The sequence below is a fragment of the Lissotriton vulgaris genome, chromosome 12, assembly GCF_964263255.1.
Source record: "Lissotriton vulgaris chromosome 12, aLisVul1.2, whole genome shotgun sequence".
Lineage (NCBI taxonomy): Eukaryota > Metazoa > Chordata > Amphibia > Caudata > Salamandridae > Lissotriton > Lissotriton vulgaris.
Genome location: NC_141700.1, coordinates 293118311 through 293143622, shown reverse-complemented (window position 1 = coordinate 293143622; position 25312 = coordinate 293118311). Strand labels below are relative to the sequence as shown.

At 46.4% G+C, this 25312-nt stretch overlaps 1 protein-coding gene across 2 annotated transcripts in view; it reads left to right on the top strand.

Annotated features, from left to right (window-relative positions):
- Positions 1-394: 394 nt before the first annotated feature.
- The window catches only part of GAN (gigaxonin), a 307857-nt gene continuing 282939 nt past the window's right edge, over positions 395-25312 (top strand). The window contains exon 1 of one of the 2 annotated variants that reach the window (XM_086945082.1): positions 395-708. In XM_086945082.1, coding sequence (XP_086801208.1) covers positions 539-708 — 170 coding nt within the window. In that variant the 5' untranslated portion in view covers positions 395-538. The remainder of the gene's footprint in view (positions 709-25312) is intronic. The other variant, XM_086945083.1, reaches the window with a different exon arrangement.

Sequence of the window (25312 nt, the reverse complement as noted above, 5' to 3'; positions counted from 1 at the left end):
TTCTTCTATGTCAGCGCCTGTCCTTTTTTCTGCTTTACCAACCTCGTCGACTTAATTGCAGCAGCTACGAAATGAGTTACAAGCTGTGAATTACATAACATAATGAACTAATAACAGTGGTCATAGCTTGTCATTTTAAAAGTCCGTTTATCGAAGTACCAGCTATTTCACCCATGCTTCACGAATCAAAGGGCTTGAGCTCGGTGGGGCGGAGCTGTGTCTTGAGTAAGAGACATCTTAGAGTCAGGCATAACGATCTCACAGCCTGTTTCTGAGGCGGTGCTAGGAAGGCGAGGTTAAACACAAGAATGGGCTGTTCTTAGTGTGAGAAGGTGGAAGTATGTCGTGGGCGGAGTTAGAAACAGCTATTCAATTCGCGAGAAGGCAGGGCAGAGGGAGGGGTCAGAGTGCGCATCTTTAGTGTATGACACATTAGGGAAGAGACTCCTGTTCCGCACACGCCGCATATTGCCGGGGGCTCCATCCCCTCCTGCTGGCCCAACTCCCTTCCCAGGCCTTAGCCCCCTTGTCCCCGGAGATGTCGGACGCGGTGTCAGTGCTTGCGGACCCCCAGCATGCAGTGAAGCTGCTGCGATCCCTCAGCTCCTTCCGCGGGGACGCCTTGTTCTGCGACGCTTGCCTAGTTCTGGAGGGACAGGAGATTCCGGTGCCCAAGAGCATTTTGGCGGCTGCCAGTCCATACATAAGGTGAGCGCATCCCACTGTTTCAAGTTTAGCTTTGGACAGACCAGGCGTAGCCCTTCTCCAGACCACCACCTTCACGTAGCTCAACAGTTCAACCACGCCTAACAGAAGTAGCTTCGGCACAGAATAATGTCTTGATAACAGGGATTGTCTCATAAAAAGGGATTTACAGGGCCTGGTTTTAAGGCTGGCATTAATTCGGGAACACATAACACAACACTAAGAGCAGAACATTCAGGCTAGGGACCCATCTGAACGGCTTCAGATAGATGGTCACCAGAGTACGCACTCCCAGAATTGGGACCAGCATTCGCACAGAACCATCACTAGGCATATTTGAAGCCTCAGGTGAGGGTGGCCAGGCATGCTGCTGGACCAACTATTCGTAGCCCAGTGTCACTTTCAGCACAGGACCAGAGGGCCTCAGCACCGCACCAGGCTTAAGAAAGGGGTCTGCTAGGTTTCGTGCAAGGTTGGCCTTGGCCGAGATATCAACCAGGCTTGTCACCTCAAACATCTCAGCTTAGTAAAGTAATTATTTTCAGTACATGACAACTCATCGGCATTCTGTGCTTGACTGAACGACTATCTGTGCTTGGCAAACTAATCTCGGCTTGGTAGAAGTACCATTTTGGCTTGTGACAGGAGCATGGGAGGCACTAGAAGCACCCATCTAGATTACTCTTAGTATATGACAATATTTACAATTAAGGCGAGTGAAAAAAGAAATTTATGGAAGCGGTAGCAACACACCCTGTCTGTAAACCTAGTTGTTTACAAACCATTTAGGCCAGCAAATTGAATGTACTGTGTTTAATGTGAATGATTTTATGTTAATACTCTGTTAAGTAAAATACTCGCATTTTCACATGTATTTGACTAATCTCTGACTAACCCCAGAAGTCTTATGATATAATAACGTCCCACATTTTATTTCTGAATGCAGTTGCTTGGCAATAAATCACTTATTTGAAAACTGCGGCCAGGCCAAACAATGTGAATGGAGCAGGACTGGTCCTTAGGTTCCCGAAATATTAATTATTAGTGAGAATTGGTATCCAAAGACTGGATCCTATGACCTTGGATCCTATGATTTCTTTTAGTTGTGATTCATTCTTCCTGATGAATGCATGTGACGCAGAAGGAAGCTTAATACGCAGATACTTGTCAATACACTAAAGAGTGTTATGTTATTTTCCACTTAATATAGCTCAACGACGTCAATACGCTAAAGAATGTTATGTTATTTTCCACTTAATATAGCTCAACGACGTCAATACGCTAAAGAATGTTATGTTATTTTCCACTTAATATAGCTCAACGACTCACCCACAGGTGTATCTCCGTGCTTTACCCTCATAGAAGAACCTGCAACATCCTAAAACAGCCAGGTCTTCCTAAGTTTTTTTTACTTTTGGAAAATCTGGGCAGCTGTGGCGATGGTAACTGAGTTGATTCCATGGCAAAGAGGTGGTAAAGGAAGAAGACCTGCCTCCAATCTGGAAGTGCTGATGCAGGGAAAGTTCAGTAGCGCTTTGTCGCTGTATCTGAAAGTTCTGGTGGATGGTAGTAGCACAATTTAGCCTTTGGGTAAGTGGGGCCTCTGCCCATTAAAGACTTGTGGGTGAGGCAACAGAGCTTAAAAACAGTGCACTTCCGATCCAGAAGCCAGTGTAGTGCTCTCAGTGTAGGAGCTAAGGGAGAGCCTGCTGGAAGATTACAGACCAGGCGTGCAGCAGTATTTTGCACCACCTGAAGTTTGGACATTAAGTGTCCTCTTCAGCCACGAGCAGTGCATTGCCATAGTCCAGCCGACTTATGATTAGGGCTTGGATCAGAGGTTTCCTCACAGAGGAGGTAGCCAAGGAAATACTTTCCTCAGTAGCTGCATAGTGACAAATCAAACCCCACAAATTGCAGAGATATGGTCTTTTATGGATAGGGCCTGAGCTAGTTTGATGATGCCTATATTTTTCTCAGATAGCCTGGGAGTCGGGGCTGTACCGAGTTCAGGGTTCCACTGGTCCGGTGACCAGAGTTGCTGGGCTTTACCGAACAGCAGTATCTCCGTTATGTTGCTATTCATTCAGAGACAATTAACCAACATCCAGGCAGCAATCTTACTCATACAATTTTATGAAGCAATATTTTATCGGGTCAATGCCAAACAAGATGACCAACTGGGTATCATCCACATATAATATAACCTCAAAGCCACAAGATTCACAAGCGAGGGGTATTGGGACACGAAGATGTTAAATAACGTAGGACTCAGTGAAGAGTCCTGAGGCATGCCCTTGTTGATGGGGTGGTACGCGAAGGTATGCGTCTTAAAAGAACGCCGCATGATTGTCCTTGTCCAGCTGTCTAGGAAGTCCGCAAGCCACCGATTTCTATCTCACAGGAATGACTGGTTCATTGACAAACCTTGTTTACTTTAATGTTATGGTAGGGGACCTTTTAAAGTTCAATAACCCACAATTAGTTTTAATTGTGTCTGTTCAGGGCTCCTGTTTTGTAGTGTAGCATGCACATTAGCAGCAGCGCAGGTGGCAATCGCTAGGATAGGAAGTACAGGGTAGAGACCACTTGGGTATGGCATTTCACCCTCCACACTGACTGTTTAATCACGGTACTCCTAATATGGTAACCGCTCTCTGCACAGCAACAAACTGGATGATGATGCAAGCCACGTATTATGAATGAGGATTTGACAACTTTGTTTTTTCATCAGCCATTCAGGATTGTCATAATTTTTCACAGCCATCCTCTTCTCTCACCCTGGAACACTCACCAGCTAGGGTCATAGGTTGAGACCAAAAGAAGAGATATTAGCACTTATATTTCTTAACCTTAATGCAAGTTGCAACAACTGAATAGGCTTTGTGCAGTACCTTAATTAGCAAATGGACCAACGAGTAATGTTTACAAAACAGCCATTGCAGGGGCCCATACTTTTTTTCTACTAGCTATGCTTAGCACATGCCCAGTCCTTACACAGGAACCGACCAGTCTTTCCATAGGACCAGCAGGTACTAACCAGCCTTACATCAGAGCCAATCTTTACACCTGAAAGCTCTCCACCTGGAACAGATTTAGTCCAGGAGCCACGATTAGTATTTATACTATGTGGCTTCAGTGTCCACTTTCATGTGGGTACAGAACATGGTCTGAAGCCATGCTGATACCTAGCATAGGCCAATACCATAACACCTGTTCAGATACATATATGTGTGCGCTTTTAAGAGACGTCTGATTTTATATGCACTTCATTTTTTAATGAGAGCAGATAAACTAATCATTGCACTTTGTCTTTAGGTTTTTAATGGTTAATGAGTTTTCACTACCATGGGAAATCTAGTGTCATTTGGCTGTTGGAGCCCTACTAAGACTTGTGGGCCAATTCTCTGATTTGGTAAACAGCACAAGGCTTTTTGTTAGATAACCCACACCCACCAAGGTTACCCCTTGGTGGCATGCTTCATTATTGGGTTGTTCCCGTTCCGCTGCGGAACGGAGCGTGCTGCTGCATGTGATTTACACAGAAGCACTGTATAGTTCAGACAAAATGATAAATTGGAGTTGGAGGGGCTCTTAGAGGTTAAAAAAAACCTGTCTGGTAGAAAAACAGTTTTTTATTCCATCCTTCAGATGGTATGATTAAAAGAGGGAAGAACAGTAGAAAGTGTGTTTGGAATTAATGATCCTACTTTCTAAATGGTCTACACATTTCAAGCCACCCTTACTTCTGGCTTTCATCAGGAAATACACTCTGAGGCAACTCCTAGTTCAAATGTATTAGAACATGCAAAGTGTTACGATTTCACATACTATACATGAGCAAATAAACCTTACACCTAATTGGTATTCTTTCTATGTTATCTGAAATACATAAACAGCGAATTAGCCAGCCATGGTAAATAGCACATTCTGAGCAAGATTATGCACTTACCAACTGTATGACTGACATGGAGCGTCATGCATATTACTAAAATACACCCTTATGTGGTTATGGCCTGTGCTTCTAGAAAGGAGGCTTACTCAATATAGTGTTATAGTGGACACATCTAATAAATCAGTGGTAAACCCCTGTGTTCGGACACTCTAATACACAGACATGCTACACAACAGCATGCAGAAGAAGGAGACACTACATATATATAAAAAGCAATACTGTTGCTTCATAGGTCCTCCGGTGGCAAGGTGACCTTGTAGTCACACTCTGCGTGTACAAATAAAGGTAAATAATTTGTCATGTCATGTGCGAGTAAACTCAATTCTGATATGAAGAATCGCTTCGGCTATGTCGTACTTACTGCATCAAAGTCTTGTCTGGTCTAGTAACCTGAGATCGCATGAAAGGTGCCTGAATATTACCAGTTTAGCCCCGCTTTCCGTGTTGCTTTGTCTAAGAGCAGGCGCTTGCAGCACGTGCGACTCGCTTTGGCTGTTGTGTGCCGGTGAACTGGACCGTGAACCCAGCACAAATAGTGGCGATGAATGAAACCAAATCCTGGTTCCATTCTACAGATTTACTCGCGACACCTCTCATGGCAGGTGCGATGAAAGGACTTTTTTTGTGTAGGTTCGAGCACGTGTAGTGGGAGTGACTCGCTCTAGTTGCTGGGTGCCAGTGAACTGAACCGCGCACCCAGCTAAAATGGCAGTGATAAATGGAACCATTTACTGATTACTGGATTTACAAACTTTAAAGTCCTTTATTTCCAAGTTTTTTCTGCAGTTTAAAACATGGATTGGAGCTTTTCTAAGGCTGCTGTGTTTTTTGTATATGTAATAAAGCGAAGGAAGAAAAGAATAATCCGAAGCCTCCAGTCCTGACATAGAATCTCCTAAATTCCCTAAAACATTTTCAGAAAGACACAAGGTCTTATTTAGAGTTTGACGGGTAGGATACTCATTAAAAGACTGGGGTGTCCATTCCTCTGTACGTAGAGTACCATTGAATATAATGCACTTGTTAAATGGCAGACAGAATATATGCCATGTTTTTGACAGCTTACCCTGTCCAGCAAAGTTAGTATAATACCCCAGGAAAAGGAAGCACAGTACTGGGAAGAAGGCCCTATGTGTGACCAACATGTGCCCATTTAAATGATTCAATAAGGAGGAATATCTCAAATATAATTGGTATAAAAAAACTGCTGTGGATTATGGTGTTTTTTGGGTGAATGTATTTCCTAGAATTTTCCAAATAAGTTGGACCAATATCAAAGGTTGCACATGCAAGAACAAAAGCAATGGGTGCGGTAGATTTGTATCTGTGTGCTGCTATTTGAAGTCACATACTGACTCTTGGGCTGATAGTTACACTTCAGTCATCTTCCCAGAACTTCAACTTTGTGTGATATGAAATGAATGCACAGGCCTAGCTGAGATGGGGCACTGAGGACCGTAGTATAAACCCTCCTCCCTACTCCTCCTGCAAAAATGTTCTTTTCTGTTACAGGAATGCTGTCAGCAAGTGTTGATATTTCAGCCATGCAACACACTCTACAATAGATGTAGTGGATGCTGCTGCTTCTACAACAGTGAGACTGTTTATGATGATGGTTAACTCAAAGCCAATGAAGGATATTGGTCTTGCAGTGGTAGTCTGACTATAGACGACATATGAGTTGCATGCTGCCTAATGTATCAGTTGGAAAGCCAACTTATTGTACAAAGTGAGGGTTTACAAGTAAGGTTGTGTGATTGAAGTAACTGGCCATATTTATGAACGCCACCTGTTCTTGTTACATTCCAGTATACAATTGGGCTAAATCTTTTCTGCCAACTACTCAGCCTGTAAAATAGTTAGGAGCTATCCATAAACAGCAAAGGACAGGGTAAATGTAACAGAAAAGCAGCAAATATCCTGCTACGTGTCATTGAAAAGTCAAGTCACTGAATAACTTGAGTGGAAAATCCTATCCATAACAACTAAATCGTACAGACAATGAATACCCTACTGCTTTTATTTGTGTGTGTGTGTGTGTTTATGTATGTATGACTATATATAACTTTATAGTTCCCTCACATGCAGTATGTTTCTACACACTCTGGATGGGTGATAAGGGAGAATTTCTAAGAATTTCCAAGAAAATAAGAAGCTTCCCGGACATCTTTAGAACTAGCTTCAAATTAGGGTGCAGCTCTTTATACCTTTGAAACTTTTTGCATTTTCACTTTAAGATAAGATGCTCTATGAACTTTAACTCATTTTTGCACTGATAGTCGGTTTCGTGGAACTAGTAGTGTATGTGTGAGGGGAATATTCACACATGTACCAACAAGCACTTTAATATATAGACATTAAATATAGGATCTTCATGGCATAGCTTTATATGACCTCAAACTTCTGTACTTTAAGATCTGACATGTCATGCATATTTATTATACTTCCTGTACTGGCAGTCTATTTCAGTACTCTTAATATTGTATATGAGAGGGAATGTCAACATACTCCCTATCATACACCTTAATTTATAGGTCTAAAATAGATACCAGTCTCATAAATGTATGAGATTTTGAGTATTGTTCCCCAAATCTTTAGATTATGCATTCGCACTTTAAGATCCTGGTAATATAGCACTTCCTGTCAACTTTTTTGCACTGATACTACACTTTAAATGATATATGAGATTATTCATTAGAAGTGTGGTTATGGAAGTAACCTTCATTTCAGATAATATTTATGGAGTCATATTATCATAGACATATCAGGATGTTTTTTAACCTATGACAAAGTGCTTTAAACTCTATGCACATTCTATCGCTAATTTTTAACCCTCATAGAACTTAATAACTATGTTAGGGATATGACTTTCGTATTAATAGCTGTAGGTAACAGGAATATATGTATGACGGTGCTAGTCGACAGCTTTTTTACAATCCTTTTCAATTTTTTACAGTGTCTCAGAAATGCTTAAAATCCTCTATGAATGTATATGAAGTACTTTCCCAGATATACCTAATTCCTTTATTATCCGCTTTTAGAAGTACAGTACTTTACAGAGAGGTTCTTGACACTGACAACGAAAGAAGAAGGTTCCCATCTGTCATTATTTGAAACTTTGTGTGGTAAAATAGATTAACTATATTTTAACTTCAATAATAAAAAATAAATAAGAAATGGAAAAAGTGTTAAAAACGTTATAAAATAGTGATGTGTTTAAAAATGTATGTATACCTTTAAATTGAGAAGGGGACTTTGGAGGGAGTTTTCCCTTTAAAAAGGTAGTCTATACACAAGAACTCTAGGACCCTGTTGAAAGCTCCAGCCGAAATGCGTTAGCCTCTGTTGTGCACTTTGATTGTCATGCTTTATTAATGAAATAAACTCACCGAGCTGCAGATGCCTGGCTGTGCTGCTTTTCCTGTTCTCCCCTTGGATTGTGGGAATTCTCTGTGGAAACCTGTTGGGGGATATATATATAGAGAGAGATATTACACTTTTTGTGGGACTGAACACTTCCCAGTTGAAGTGTTGGCAGCCAATCAAATTTCGGTAGGATTTTGGGCTCTCAGATATCTATATTATTTAAATTCAAAAATCCCTGTAACTACTCAACACATTTACACAAAATCTCTAGAAGCACGCTTTCCGGACCAACATCTAGCTTTCTGCCAAATCTGGTGTAATTCCGTTCAGCGGTTCAGGCTGTAGTCTTGTTCAAAAAATAAAAATCCCCATAGACATAACCTGGTGAAATGCGTTTTGGGACCACCCTTTTTTTCTTGGCCCTGTTGGATGGGTCCCCTCGAAACTTTCAGCACGGCAGCTGAACCAAAAAGAGGGTAGTTTTTTAAATATTTTGTGAAGATTCGTCAAGCGGTGCCAAAGTTATTGGCAAAACAAAAAATGCTTTTCCTATGGAAACTTTGGTCTTCACTATAACTATCTTCTGGTGTGTATATATATTTGTGTGTGTGTGTGTATATGTATGTATATATGTGTGTGTGTATATATATATATATATATATATATATCTCCTACTGGTGGTCGCCAGTAGGTAGTTATAGTTAGGATTATTTTGAATAGGGAAATCGCAACATTCTATTGGGAATAACTTTGGCGCCGGTTGAGGAATCTGCCTGAAAATTTCCTCAAATTTGCCTCGCGGCGCTCCGCTCCTTCCCTGAAAGTTTGGGGGGGATTCGTCAAGCGGGGGCCGAGATAAAAGGGTGGTCCCAAAACGTGTTTTTTCCCATGTTAATTTCCATAGGGCGGTCAAACTCACTTTTAGCCCGAACGGCTGAATGGATTTCCACCAAACTTGGCAAAATTGTAGGGACTGGTAGCCCGATGTGCCTTTGCTATGTTTCAAGATATGTGCTCCAGTGGATTTTGAGTAATTTAGGTTCAAAAAAATATATATTTCTATAAGCGCGCCCCGGTACGTGCACCGGGGCGCGAACCAGCGCGCTACGCGAGTTCGCGCGCGGAAAGCTGATTGGCTCTCGGGTGTCTGTCAACATTCCAAACAGTCCGGAGCGGCCGCCATCTTGTGTCTCGGTAGGATCGAGACACAAGAGGTGGCAAAAACAAAGGGGGAAATGACCATAAGGGGGCAGAGTAGACCCCCTTGACCCCCTAGGTTTGATGTGGGGGCCATTAAAGGGCCCCGCGGGGCAAAAAAAATGTAAAAAAAAAATTTCAATTTGCGCAGGGGGAGCGCCCGGTACGCGCACTGGGGAGCGGACCGGGGAGCGTACCATGGGGAAAAAAGAATGACAAAGTTTTAATAAAATGTAGCCTTTTTTATAAATTGGAGGTAGTTCTAAAAACTTTTTTCTTCTTTTTGTTGTTTTTATTTGTTTTTTTGAACATTTTGTACTTTTTTTGGCTTTTATGAACCATTTTATATATTTTTTTGTTATTTTTATGGGGAGAAACAAAAAACAGGGAATTGAAAACGGCTCAACTGGAGCAAAAAAAAATCAGGAAAAAATTGTTTTTTTGGGGAAATTGTGGTTGTCACCTGCACGGTTGATGAGCTTTATGCTTTGCTCACCATAGGTGATGGTTTTACCACAAAAAATACAAGTGATCTTGTATTGCCCAAACTGTGGTTGTATGTTTGGAGAAGTGTGGCTCACTGGTTAGAGGAGGCAGACCTGGAAGCAGAGGTCAGCCCGGGACCAGGGTTCAATTCCCGGCTTGGCGGGGTCTTGAGTCCTAAAATGTCCATGGACTCGACAATTCTCGCTCCGGTGCCTACTCGATTCACGGGTTCACACTCTGCGACTCTGGGCAATAGCTTGCTTAATCTCCACAACGGCCCCTTGTGGTGGGATGCCTGGCTTTCACCTTGCGGATACCCTGCCGGGGTTATCTCACAGGGGAATACCAGGACGGGTTCCCTAAGCAAGCGCTTAGAGACCAGTTGGTGATTTGCGCTATATAAATTCCTGTACATTTACATTTACATCTCCCTTGTCTCTGGTCCCGATGGAGCGGGTTGCTTTCTTTTGGAGGTGCTGGGTGAAGATTGGGGAGGGTTACTGGCCAGTTCTCTCACCTCTGCCGCAGCATAGTTCTTAGGGTGCTTGCGTTGCATATGGCGAGATGGTGTTATTGCCAAATGAGTATTTCTTGTTAGGGTTCCCCCTTGAAAGTTGAGTGCCACAGATTAGGCAAGTAACTCTTGGCGCATTCACTTTTTTTTGGTCCTTTGGGATGGAAAAAAACTCCCATATAATGTGCTGCTTTGGCCTATATGGGGTATTATCTACTGGCAGGAATGTTCTCCTCCTCTACTCCTCCTCCTCCTCCTCCTCCTCCTCCTCCTCTTCTTCATCTCCACCACTGTGGTGTTGTGGTGGTCCTCTTGGTGGTGGTGGTGGCTGAGATGCTCCTGCTGCTGCTGCTACTACTGAAGCCATCTTTCAGTCCAAAAAGGTACAGAGAAGTCTTTCAACAGGTCTTCTTCACTCAAAGTACAAAGTGAGAATGAGGAAAAAAGGTGGGGGCTTTCATCATTAGGAAAAAAAAACTGTCCTGAACCAATAAAAAGTGTTATTTTTAGGTCACATGACCCGACGCGCTTACGCTACGCGCCCCGTGGCGAGTCGCGTAAGCGCGTCGGATGCTTACGTTGCGTGATCGTATGCGCTCGAGTGCTTCCGGGTGCGCTTACGCCGTGCGTATCACGCGGACGCGGCTACGCGATACGTCACGATAATGTTTTCGTTCGCGGCAAAAGCGCTAACGGGACGCTCGCCGGTACGCGCCCTGGGGCGCGCAGAGACTGCGCTTACCGTTGCGCTCACCGGGACGTGCACCGGGAGCGCTCCAGGGCAAAAAAAAAAAAAACCCATGAACAATATACATAAAAAAAATAGTATTACATAAATATACAATATAGGATTCATTGTAAAAAATATTACATTTCATAGCTAAAGACATTTGCTATTAAAAAACCTTTGAAATTCACTGAAAAAAACAAATGTTTCACACCAGTTATAGTTAGGAATTAGCATTAAAAAAAAACTATGAAATTCACTGAAAAAACCATAGGTTTCACACCAGTTATAGTTGGGATTTACCATTTTAAAAACCTATTAAATTCACTGAAAAAAACCATAGGTTTTACACCAGTTATAGTTAGCTGGAAATTTTACTGACATAAAACCATTGAAATTCCCACGTTATAGTTAGTTGGACTCACTATAACTTGCGCGCCTGCAATGCACTGCTGATGACGTCACATATTAAATCACTCATGACATGGTCAGTGACATCACTCATGACACCATCCTTGTAACAGACTGACAGACCTCCTTTCAGTGTAATGTAACCGTTGAAACACATATATTCAAAAATAGAAACTAACATTTTCAAAAAAATGGAGATACCCATACCAGTTAAAACAACCAATTCAGTAATTCCACCATCTATATGCACATCCACTCATTCAGCAACAGTTCTATATAGTCACTCTTACATATACTCACTCATCATATGTAGTGATACAAATATACATCCTGTTACACACCGACAGTCATCCAAAAGTTACTCACACACATACTCACACATGCAAATAAACTATTGAACATCCATTTATTTGCATATACAACTATACACACACTAGCACTTTACTTCTAAGGACACTTACACATACTTACTCTCTTAAACAATCACTTATAGAAACACATACTTATTTAAACAGGAACTCTTTCAAGCTCTCACTCTCACATATACTCACTTATATACATCAATACTCACATATACTAGATTAAAACATATGTAGTTACTCATAAAGACACTGGTGAGGCAGGCATTCACTCACTAACACACACATATACACACTCATCCACCCATACAGTCCTGCACATATGCTGTCTTCAAAACACATACAAACAGTGAGTCAGTCACCAACCCATGCAGCCACTTATACACAAAGTGAAACACTGATACATATATTTAAAAATTACTCACTAATATATGTATTCACTAAGATACACTTTATAAGCCAGTTAACCAATCAATTTTTTTTTTTAAAAACATCCATTTAGACACTTATTTAAAAATGTATTCTTCCATCGACCTTTACAAAAACATATATAAAACATATTTATTTTTCAGAAAGACACACATTCACTGGATGGTGTCATCAGTGATGTCATGAGTGATGTCACTGACCATGTCATGAGTGATGTAATATGTGACGTCATCAGCAGTGCATTGCAGGCGCGCAAGTTACAGTGAGTCCAACTAACTATAACGTGGGAATTTCAATGGTTTTATGTCAGTAAAATTTCCAGCTAACTATAACTGGTGTGAAACCTATGGTTTTTTCAGTGAATATATATATATATATATATATATATATATATATATATATATATATATTCTCTATTATGTGTAATATTACAAATGGTTGTGAAACATGAAGTTATCTATTGCATACTTAAGGTCTTCAAAAACAATAAAAGTGCTCAGAGAAATTGATCACACGCTATAAGTGGGACAAACCAAAACACAAAGCAAAGTCCAAAAGCGTGATCCAAACTGAGATGGACTCAAAAGGGCTCTATTAAAGCTTGAATATTTTAAAAAGAGCACCTTAAGAATGTCTATTTTTTTAAATTTCGATTCGATACCGGTCATTTTTACTAGACATATACTGCCTGAACAACAGCCACCCTTTGTACAAGATCAAATACTCATTCAATGATCTATTTTACCTTGAGTATAAGCCTCGTGGATCATTGCTGGGAAATGTTCCACTACAGTCTGAATTTTGAATAGTCTGTCTTTACTTGGATGTTTCTATGGCAATTCTCATGGTATTGCAGTATACTTTGCATAATTCAAAAAGCGATCACTGTTCATGACAGATGCAAAGGTAGGTGTTGGCCAGATTTAGACAGGAGACTCAATAACACAGTACTGACGGCTTGTGTAGTATACCCAGGAGCAAATTAATGCCCCAGATTCTTTTCAACTTTCTAAATGAGGTGAATGATTTTAGGTGTGCCTAGATTGAGTAGCCACAATACCTCCATGTTCCCTCAAATACTGTTTGGCAGGAAAATTAGTTTGCTGCACAATTTCCCAAGAAAAACATTCTCAAATAATAGAACTCCATCAATTGGCAAAAACAAATTAGCATTATTAGCTTTACATCTAGCTAATTCAGTTAAAGAAGGAATTACATGCTGGAAACTGTTAAAGGTTTCCAAGTGAATACTCCTTCTCTTGAAGTGTTCTGCACAGCACCTGCATGCACTTGTGGTTTGATCCCACCTCTTCTCAACTGCACTTGTGCTTGTGGTAGGGACTTCACAACTGCCTTGCTATGCTGCGTGACCATGTTAATCCGATCCATGATCCTACTCCTCCGATGCAGTCTCAGTATCTGATACATCCTCTGAGCCTGTGCAACCCCGAAACCGGCCTTAGGATGCTTGTTCCCGGTCCAGGGAGGACCTGGCTTGGTAGTTCAGGCTGGACTGTTCCCATAAGGCACAGGATCAAGACTGATTTGCATATGGACTGGTCTAAACTAGGATGTCATGGTGAGCAAAAGAATGATTGATTTAACCCAGATCCGTTATTTGGGGGTGAGTGTTTTGATTTGTTCTGCATTCCGTCCACCAATTCTGTGTCTTTTCCTGTTGCATTATTAGACTTACTCCTTGATAAGCAGTTCTCGATTAGAGGCCACATTGCCCTAAAAAGAAAAACCGATATTGTGTGCTAGGTTTTATGCAGGTATACTCCAACAGTGTGAAAGAGAATTGTGATTGATGTGAACCGAAGTGGGAATGCACTCCTGTGAAGGTAAGAGAGAAAAGGTGTGAAAAAGGTTCAGCAAAAGTCAAAATCAATACAGCCACAAAGTTTCTGGTAAAGGCCAAGGAATTTGGAAAAAACAACAAACCACTCCTGTAACAATATTTCACTGTCTGTTTGAAAACAAGCAGTATAGATGAAAAACAAATTCAAAAAGTAATACTTCAACTTGCAACACACACATTGAAAGGGTAAATTAAAATGCAGATTATATATATATATATATATATATATATATATATATATATATATATATATATATATATATATATACACAAAAATCTGGAAAAAAACAAAGAAAAACTGTAGATCAAAAATGATTGTGATAGGACCACAAATCAAATTTAGAGTACACCCTCCCGGGTGCATACAAAACAGGTTTACAAGTGAGGCACACATTTTGTCTGATTTGAGAGTTTTTTCCCACAATTTGTTGCATAGTCTTACTGCAAATGTGCGAGGAAAGTCTGCAAGATGGTCTTTAGCACACCCAGGATTAGGTAGAATAGTATGCAAGTTACATGTAATTCCCCCCTTCCTGGTTGCACAGTCCATATGCTGTAGGTGGTGCCTTTGCTCGCTTATGTTTTTGCAGTTGGTGACCTTGCAAATTTGTGGGTGTGCAATTTGCACTTGACATTTGTGCATCAACGATAACCAGAGCCTTTATAAAGTGAACATGCTACACTGTAATTCAATGTATTTTTGTTTGAAACTTTCATTTGTTGCATTTGACTTTGTTTTCTTTGCACCAGTTGGTCCTCCCTTCAAATGTGTAAAACTGGCAGTGGAGCTGCTGCAATCCCTGTGAAGGAATCCATTCTGAAGGGCATCAATAGAATGGGAAGACTCTCATTTCCAACAGTGCCTTTCTCGTCTTCTTACCTGCTTGTGCATGTGGGTGTATGTGAGTGTATGTTAGGGGTTGTGGGTTGTTATACCCTCCGACATAGACCCAAGTAAACAATTGCCTTCCCTGAGGAGGCTCAGCTGTATTGGGGGACCAGGGTCTGAATACCCCCCCCCCCCTCCCCCTCCCTCCCCGGTAAGGAAAAAGGTAAACTCTTAATTTTGCCTACAGGGTGGTCAGCCTCTTGCCATTTGCAACATTGCAGGTGGCTAGTTAAATGATTTCTGTCCTGGGATCACAGGACCAGCTCGATTTGCTGAGCGGGAATCCATTGGGGAGGGACACCTTGTAGAAAAGGGAGACTCTTCCCTTTTCCAGTGTGTCTACTCTTGCTTAGTCTGCCCAAGTTGACGACGTTAGGCCGCTTTGCGCAGAGCAACACCATGTTGGGTGTTATTTTCCCATATGTTTATGGAACCTTTTTCTTTCCCTGGGGGTGAAACGGGTGGAAAAAGGTTCTAAAATACTTTTGACCCAGATGGTGGTCAGCACTATGACACAGTGTTCCACTCAAATTAATGCCTGGTGCCTAGTAGGATTCCTGCTTGAGATCCGTGAGCTGAGCCACAATTCCTGGCCTTGAATCGAAATTTGCCTAGCTTACGTAACGGTAAGTTTCAATTCTATTAAGGACACGGAGGCGAGGATTATGCTATATCTTCCTTCGCTTTATTAACATAAAGACTCCACAGCAGCTTAGGAAAAGATATATAATAGTAACCAAATGCTTTAAAACATAAAGCATTGACGGAACGTTCAACAAATCAAAACAACAACTCCCAAGAGTCTCTTTGTATAACAACAGTCCATAGTCCTTCCACTCTGTCCATCACCGCTATAAATCCGGCCTTCTCATCCTCTTCCTCCTCTTTCTTCGCGCAGATCACGCCTGAGCCTCATTGATCCTGTTTAGCACCCTCGTTGCCTGTCGAAAAAGAAACAGCATCAGCGAGAGGGTCCAGGAATGCGACAATAAGGCGAGGAGCATTCAGTGACTAATACAGTACCGACAATGTAAAGGAAAACGCTTTACTTGCTGCCATACGGGTGGGTAGAGACACCACTGTAGCCTGGGTGGGATAATCCTCGCCTCCGTGTCCTTAATAGAATTGAAACTTACCGTTACGTAAGCTAGGCAAATTTCGATTCTATGTCAGGACCGGAGGCTTCAGATTATGCTAGTTCAAAGCTTACTTACCACCAACTGGGCCAAATCCACCACCGGCTTGAAATAAAACCTCTTAAAGGTAGAATCCGAGGACCAATCCGCCGCTCGCATTAGGTCCTCCAAGCGCACACCCACTGAGAAAGCCTTAGAGGCCATGGCCCCCCTGGCGGAGTGTGCTCCAAAAAGAGAAGTATTGATGCCCGCTTCTTGCATGACCCATCGCACCCACCGAGCAATAGTGGGAGAGGAGACAGCTTTGTGTGGCTTTCGCAGGGCAATCAACAACTGGCGCTCGCCCGGAGGGCGCAAATCCAAGGTCAGATCCTCATATGCTTTGAGGCATTGCACAACACACAGCTTAGGAGTGTCAAGAAAAGCTGGATACGAAATGGATCGCGACGACGTTTTAGTGCGTCGGCCCACGGTAAAAGTAACCCCATCCGGGGAAAAAATGCGTGCAGAGACATCCAGCGCGCGCACATCAGAGACGCGTCTACAAGAAACCAAACATAACAACATGGCCAACTTCGCCGACAGTTCTTTGAGAGACAGATAGGAATTAGCCGGCCAGGACAAGAACAAGTTCAGAACCAGATTGACGTCCCAAAGGACGGAGTACCTGGGTTCAGGAGGCAACGCGAGGTGAATAGCCCGCAGAAGCCGGCAAACAAAAGGATGTTCCCCTACCGGGTGGCCATCGTTGTTATTATGGCCCGCCGAAATCGCCGATCGAATAGCATTGATCGTTCTATAGGCCAAGCCCTTGTCGGCTAGGTGAGCCAGGAAATTCAGCACGGGAACAAGGCCTGCGACCAAGGGATCCAAATCCCTTCGTAGACACCAACGCCTCCATTTAAGCCAAGCGGATCTTTAGCGCTTCGTCGTACTATCGGCCCATGCTTTGGAGAGCAAGTGCTCAGCAGACCCCGAAAGGCCTGGGAGCGACCAGCGTCTCCTGAGAGCCTCCACGCCACGAGGCGAAGAGAGCTCTGCGTGATGAGAGGATGCGGTTCCCGATCCGGATTTGTCAGGAGCAGAGGAAACCGGGGGAGTAGGATTGGAAAATCCCAAGAAAGTTCCAGAAGAACCGGAAACCACACTTGAGACCTCCAGAGCGGTGTAACCAACACCAACTCCGCTCCCTGGCGGCGTATTTGGGCCGCCGCCCTCATGATCATGGAGAACGGGGGAAACGCAAACGGTTGTTCCCGACTCCAATCCTGCAGAAAGGCGTCCGTGGCCTCCGCCAGAGGGTCCGGCCTCCAACTGAAAAAACGCGGCAGCTGGTGGTTGAGACGGGACGCAAACAGGTTCACTGAAAAAGGACCCCAGAGAGTTTGTAGCCACCGGAAGACCTCCGGATCCAGTTTCCACTGGCTGGCGTCCCTGAGGTGTCTGGAGTGCCAATCCGCTACTTGGTTGGACTGACCCGGTAGATATTCCGCCGTCACCGCAATGTGGCGTGACAGGCAATAGTCCCAGAAGCCCTTCGCCAGATCCGCCAAGGCGCGGGAACGAGGACCCCCTAGATGGTTCACATAACGAACCGCCGAAATATTGTCCATCCGCAACAGGACACAGGCCTTGACCGAATCCTTGGTCCAACAACGAACTGCGAAGGAGCCCGCCAGGAGCTCCAAACAATTGATATGCAACCGTTGTTCTTCTGAAGACCAGGCGCCGCCGGTGGAAAAATCCCCGCACCGGGCGCCCCAGCCCGACCTGCTGGCGTCTGACTCTATGATCAGGTCCGGGGCCGAACCGAAGATCGCCCGACCATTCCATGCCTCCATGTGAGACAGCCACCAGGACATCTCCTCCTTCACTTCGTCCGTGAGGGGGACCCACTGATCGTAACTCATCCCACGACGCAGTGCTGCGCCTTCAAGCGTTGGAGAGCCCTGTAATGCAGTGGGCCCGGGAAAATCGCCTGGATGGAGGACGAGAGAAGTCCTACCACCTTGGCGATATGGCGCAGGGACGTGCGATCCCTCGCGATCGTCTGCCGAAGCAGGTGTCGTATTTTTGCGACCTTCCGACCCGGCAGGCTCAAGACCGCCTGCACCGAGTCCACCACGAAACCTAAGAAGACGATCTTCTGAGTGGGAACCAAAACCGACTTGGAGCCGTTGATCACGAACCCCAGTCTCTGGAGCAGATGGACAGCTTGTCGCAGCTGGCCCGCCAACACCTCCGGGCACTGCCCCATGAGGAGGATGTCGTCTAAGTACACTAACATACGGACCCCCTGACTTCTGAGAAACTCCACTACCGGGTGGAGAACCTTTGTGAAGCACCATGGGGCCGACGACAGACCGAACGGCAGTGCGGTGAACTCGAACACCTTGCCGTCCCATAGGAATTGAAGGAAACGACGATGAGGGGGATGGATGGGGACGACCAAGTAGGCATCCTTGAGATCCAGTCTCACCATCCAATCCCGAGGGAGGAGTACGTCTCGAAGGAGGTGGATACCCTCCATTTTGAAATGTCGATAGACCAACCACCCATTGAATTCCTTGAGATTGATCACAGGTCTCTTGCCCCCATCTGTCTTGTCCACCAAAAACACGTTGCTGAGGAACCCGTGTGGGTGGCGCGTTGATAGACGGATGGCCCCTTTGCGTAGCAAGTCCGAGACCTCCCCGTCTATCAACCGCGCGTCGGACTCCGAAAAGACCATTGGGCGCGGGGGCATCGCTTGCGTGGGCTGGTCGTAAAATTCTATGTGGAACCCACGTACCGTTTGTAAGACCCAAGCGTCGGCAGTGAGCAATTCCCACTCCTCGTAACAGGTTGCCAGCCGCCCCCCAATCGGAACTTGATCCAAACAAAGGACACTTACCGGGGGCATTGCCTTGTCCGGAGTTCTTCTTGAACCCTCTGCCGCCGAAGCGCTGCCCTCTGGTGGGGTAGAAGTTGTTAAAGTTCGCAGAGGTCTGGTATTGGCCTCTTCCGGAGCCTTGTCCTTTATTGTTGGTCTGCTGGCCACGGCCGATCGCGCGGCCCCTACCGCGACCGGCCCCTCCGGAGAAACGTTGGTGAAACACCCTCTTAATGCTGGACTGGGCCTTATCCAGCGACGTGAACGTGTTCACGAACTTGCCCAGCTCCCTGATGAAGGGTTCGCCAAAGAGGCCTCCCTGGGCCACAGCACCCGCCTCCGACGAGGCCAGGTCTCCCAACTTCGGGTCCAATTTAATCAGGAGCGAACGCGCCTCTCCGTAGATAGGGCGCAGTTGGCGTTGCCCAAGAACACTATCACCCTCTGGGCCCAATTCGAAAGCACCTCCGGAGAAATGACAGTGCCATTCGCCTTAGCCTCCTCCGCCATATCGAGGATCTTCGTGGCGGGCCCAACCGCATCCAGCAATTTATCCTGGCAGGCCCGCCAGGACCGATCGATGCCTTTCCTGGGGTCCATTTACAAAAGGGGGTGGTGATGAACAGAGTGTCTGAATTGAGCAGACCACTCTTACCCAGTCCAAAGATCAGGGCTTGATCCATCACCGTTATTTATCTCACTGCCCCATCCCAGCTCAGAACCTGGCTATATGCAAATCAGTCTGTCCCTGGCCCAGTGCATCATGGGAACAGGGCAGACTAAACTACCAAGCCAATTCTTTACCAGAAAGGAGACAAGCTACCGGGGACCGGTTTCTGGCATTTCAGCCTCTTCGGCCCGGCTTGCTTGAATCCTGATGGAGCAGTGAGAAAGGGACTCATGTCTGAGTATACCCTGCCACACCTATAGTGGCCAAAATCGATTTACAAAAGGGGGTGGTGATGAACAGAGTGTCTGAATTGAGCAGACCACTCTTACCCAGTCCAAAGATCAGGGCTTGATCCATCACCGTTATTTATCTCACTGCCCCATCCCAGCTCAGAACCTGGCTATATGCAAATCAGTCTGTCCCTGGCCCAGTGCATCATGGGAACAGGGCAGACTAAACTACCAAGCCAATTCTTTACCAGAAAGGAGACAAGCTACCGGGGACCGGTTTCTGGCATTTCAGCCTCTTCGGCCCGGCTTGCTTGAATCCTGATGGAGCAGTGAGAAAGGGACTCATGTCTGAGTATACCCTGCCACACCTATAGTGGCCAAAATCGATTTACAAAAGGGGGTGGTGATGAACAGAGTGTCTGAATTGAGCAGACCACTCTTACCCAGTCCAAAGATCAGGGCTTGATCCATCACCGTTATTTATCTCACTGCCCCATCCCAGCTCAGAACCTGGCTATATGCAAACCAGTCTGTCCCTGGCCCAGTGCATCATGGGAACAGGGCAGACTAAACTACCAAGCCAATTCTTTACCAGAAAGGAGACAAGCTACCGGGGACCGGTTTCTGGCATTTCAGCCTCTTCGGCCCGGCTTGCTTGAATCCTGATGGAGCAGTGAGAAAGGGACTCATGTCTGAGTATACCCTGCCACACCTATAGTGGCCAAAATCGATTTACAAAAGGGGGTGGTGATGAACAGAGTGTCTGAATTGAGCAGACCACTCTTACCCAGTCCAAAGATCAGGGCTTGATCCATCACCGTTATTTATCTCACTGCCCCATCCCAGCTCAGAACCTGGCTATATGCAAATCAGTCTGTCCCTGGCCCAGTGCATCATGGGAACAGGGCAGACTAAACTACCAAGCCAATTCTTTACCAGAAAGGAGACAAGCTACCGGGGACCGGTTTCTGGCATTTCAGCCTCTTCGGCCCGGCTTGCTTGAATCCTGATGGAGCAGTGAGAAAGGGACTCATGTCTGAGTATACCCTGCCACACCTATAGTGGCCAAAATCGATTTACAAAAGGGGGTGGTGATGAACAGAGTGTCTGAATTGAGCAGACCACTCTTACCCAGTCCAAAGATCAGGGCTTGATCCATCACCGTTATTTATCTCACTGCCCCATCCCAGCTCAGAACCTGGCTATATGCAAATCAGTCTGTCCCTGGCCCAGTGCATCATGGGAACAGGGCAGACTAAACTACCAAGCCAATTCTTTACCAGAAAGGAGACAAGCTACCGGGGACCGGTTTTTGGCATTTCAGCCTCTTCGGCCCGGCTTGCTAACCGGGCCGAAGACGGCTGTAATGCCAGAAACCGGTCCCCGGGAGCTTGTTTCCTTCCCAGTGTAAGAATTGGCTTTTGTAGTTTGGTTTGCCCTGTTCCCATCATGCACTGGGACAGGAACAGACTAATTTGCATACAGCCAGGTTTTGAAACTGGGATGGTGCAGTGAGCTAAAAAACGGTGTTGGATCTAGCCCTGATCTCTTGACTGGGTGAGAGCTTTCTGCTTAATTCAGAGACTCTGTCCCTCACCACCCCTTGTTGTAAATATTTCCTGGGGTCCTTCATGAATTTTGCCAGGAAGGTGGCCATCTTGGCATCCAACTCCGGGGTCATGGCCACCTTGCCTTCCAAAGTCGGCCTAGGGCACTCCCCACACAGGCAACCTCTCGCCTCCTTTTCCAGGGGCTTGCGCAGCCTGCCCGCTACAAATTTTGCCACAGTCTCTCCCGGTGTCCAAGCCGCGGAGCGGGGATGGACGATCTCGTCCGGGTCCAGCATGCCCGACTCATCTCGTGGCATCTCCTTGGCAGAGGACGCCGGAAGCCAAGATCGGGTCGACTCCCCGTCGTCATCGGTATCCGGAGAGTCGTACACCGGAGAAGCGGGGGCCGTCAACACGTCCCCCGAAGCACCAGGGTCCACCAAGGGAGCAGGGGGCACCGCCGTTGCCTTCGCCAGGAAGGCGTCCCGAAGACGCTCAAACGAGCCCTTGTCCACTCCTTGGGCCTCCGATGACGGCCCCTCCTTACAAGGCCTCTTCGGGGCGGGTGGCAACCCGCCGGACGTCCCCGGGAGATCGGGGGACGGAGGCACATGCGCTGATGCCAGCTTTGCGCACTCTTCCACGATGCGGGCGGAAAGGCGGTCCTCCATGGGGCCTACCACCTCCGTCACGCAGCGGTAAATCGAATTGTCCACCGCCTGGTAAAATTCGTCGTCCTGCAGACAGGAGTAGGGTTCCTCCTCGTATTCCCCTTCCATCCTGGATCACAAGGGCAAATCCGGGGCACCCTGTAGGGCGGCAGTCGAGATAGATCTCAGATATGGGCAGGCCAACTGGCTGCGATCACGTTTTCGGCCAACCGACGTGGCAGGTGGGCTGCACCAACCCCCAAGCGCGCAGACCCTCCTCGCCGGGACCGGGTCTCCGCACCCCTCAAGCGCTCCAAGCCACACTTCAATCAAAGAGGTGCACAAAGTTCACCCGAAGGTGTTTCACGCGGTCAGAGCCGCAATACAGACCCCCACGGGGCGTCAGGAGCAGGGAGGTACAGACCCGGAGCACCATGTGTCAGAGGGGTACGCGAGGGTTGGCTCCTGCGCAGGCAGACTCCACGGCGCGGCTCCTGGCACTGCGGAGGCGCGCCGAAGGGTCGGCGAGACGTCGGGCGCCCCCTGGCGGCTTACTTACGCACCGCACACAAGTGGGAAAGAAAGATCGCGTAGGAACGAAAGAGCGTTCCCGCGACCGGGGACTCTGTAAGGGAATAAACCATGTAGTGAGTACCCCAACGATCGTACACACAATACAATCAGCAAACACCGAAAGGAAAAAACATGAAAAGCACTTATCTGGCTGCGGGAGCAGCGAAGAAAGAGGAGGAAGAGGATGAGAAGGCCGGATTTATAGCGGTGATGGACAGAGTGGAAGGACTATGGACTATTGTTATACAAAGAGACTCTTGGGAGTTGTTGTTTTGATTTGTTGAACGTTCCGTCAATGCTTTATGTTTTAAAGCATTTGGTTACTATTATATATCTTTTCCTAAGCTGCTGTGGAGTCTTTATGTTAATAAAGCGAAGGAAGATATAGCATAATCTGAAGCCTCCGGTCCTGACATAGAATCATGTGGAATGCTTTAAGGAGAGGCACCTTTCCAGTAGTGCATCACTTGAAAGATAATCTGCTTGTGAGAGTGCACTAGGCCCACAGGTATGCAGTACATTAAAATAAAAACTGTTCCCATTTACCCTGATATCTAAAACGATTTCCCGCACCTCAGTAAGACATCTTAACGTTCATGTAATACTCTTATACAGTGTGTACTGTGAAAAAATATGTCTCAGGCATGGTCTGGCCACGAGCTGAGAGCTCAGCTCCGTGCCGGACCCTGAGTGGAGATGACAGCCTCTTGTAAGCAACTAGGGGATCTCTAGGTTCCTCTCTTCGGCCCCTGGATGTTGGCGATATACCATGGAGGCTTAGGGGGATCAGCCTGGACAGAATAACCAGGAATGAACGGCGAACCTAGAACAATTGTGCAGACAGCGGCCCATGCGTAGAGCCCTGGCCCGGCCCCTTCTATCTAGATCCGGAGCTCCGCTGGCTTGGCTCCCCCATCTCGCTAAAGGAGACTGCGGGGATTGAGGGCTGCGAACCCCACAGACAGCAATGCTCACCCACCCTGAATACATGGGGGCCTGGCGTAGCGCAACCGGACCCGCGCCGAAAACTAAGACCTGGCCACGGGTCCGGCACCTCTTAGCAGCCAGATGGGCCCGGGGTTGGCACTCAGACACTGACATCGGCAAGGCCTGGAAGACCTGCGATAGCTTGGCGTGTACCCTCAGGGCAAGCGGCAGCCCTTCGGTGGAGGCTAGGCCCCGCCCTCCAATACGGAGCCTGGAGGCTCTGGCCCAGCACTGTCCTCAGCGCTTGAGGGAGGACTGGGCCTGAGCCGGACACTGGATGCACTGCTAGCGCTGTTCCATCGGGCTCTGCACACCCGACTCTCCAGAGCCCACCAAAATACCAGTGCCTGCATGGGTGCCCTGCCGAACACCCGGGGGTTGTGACGCCAGGGAGAAAGCTGCACCATTAAGGAGGTGAGGAGGGGGCACAAGTGGAGGCGATGCAACCTACAAGTCTTTCTCACACCCCCACCCCCCGGTCGACACTCTGGCTTCACAAGCCTGGGCCAGATCAGAGAGGCTCCACAAGCCTGGCCCGGATGGGAAATCCCTTGCCTGAAGAAAGCCAGCCCTGGGACCTACTCAGACCCCACAGCCACCCTCCTCCCCATTGGAACCCCACCCAGACAGGTGACAACACACCTGTTGCTCCCTCCTGGTGGCACTGCTCTTCGACCACAGGCCAATTCTGGCGACGCACAAACCTTATGCCAGACCTGACAACATAGTCACCACCCCCGGGGTGGCATTGTGGCCTACACCGGTTTCTTCGGGGAGGTGCCTCAAATCCCTCTTAGCCCACCTTTACACTGCAGGTGTAGGAAAGTGGCTACCTGACTATGGTTACCCCAGATTTTTTGCCTTGTGTTTAGCTGGTTTTCGACTTAGTTGGCCTGGTTCCCTGCTAATCAGGGCCCCAAGCTATCTGCTCTCTCTGTAAAATGGATTCCATGTACCCTAGGTGCATAACTAGATTGGCTTGGGTCACCTTATCAGCCCCTGTACAGAGCACTGTAGGTGCCCAGGGCATAGGTGCATCCAAGGCCTACCAGGGGCTGCAGCATATCTTTTGCCACCCCTGGCTGGCTATCTAAAATTGACACAACTGGCTGATCACTCAGCTGGGGCAAGGTGGTGTCATCACCCCTTGCTTAGATATAGTATGCCTATATCTAAACCTAACTGGACACATATATACCTATCAGTCACTCCTATGGCAGGCCTTAACAATCCTGGAGGCAGAGTGCTTGGTTTTATGTGAGATGGTGCTCTAGCATGAGCTGAGCCTGTCTGCAGCTGTCTGGACCAATTCCCTAAGCTGCTCCGGGATAATGCCATACCATATACTATTAAGTGCATTATATTCCTCGCAGTTATATGTTAACTTTGTTTTGGCTTTATCAAAACGTGTCGTGTAAGGTGTCATACGATTTGGAATACTACCCCCTCGCCAGTCCTGGTGACGGGGGTAGCATTCCACCCCTCTAGAGGGAGACGACATGTTACTTTGCTAAAACGCGGTTGATTTTAAAAGAGCCTCAGATCCACAAAATGGATGCTTCTGCCACAGACACGAGTCTGACCTCCTGCAGCTGACCGAAACTCAGCCAAGGAGGCCTGGACAAAGGGTTTCCTGTCACAGGGAGGTGTCACACCACCCCAGACAGGAGATAGTGGATTGTAGCAGGGAGGTTTGAAAGAAACCAGACACTGCCTGGGAAGCACAAGGCTTCCCCTTGCATAAT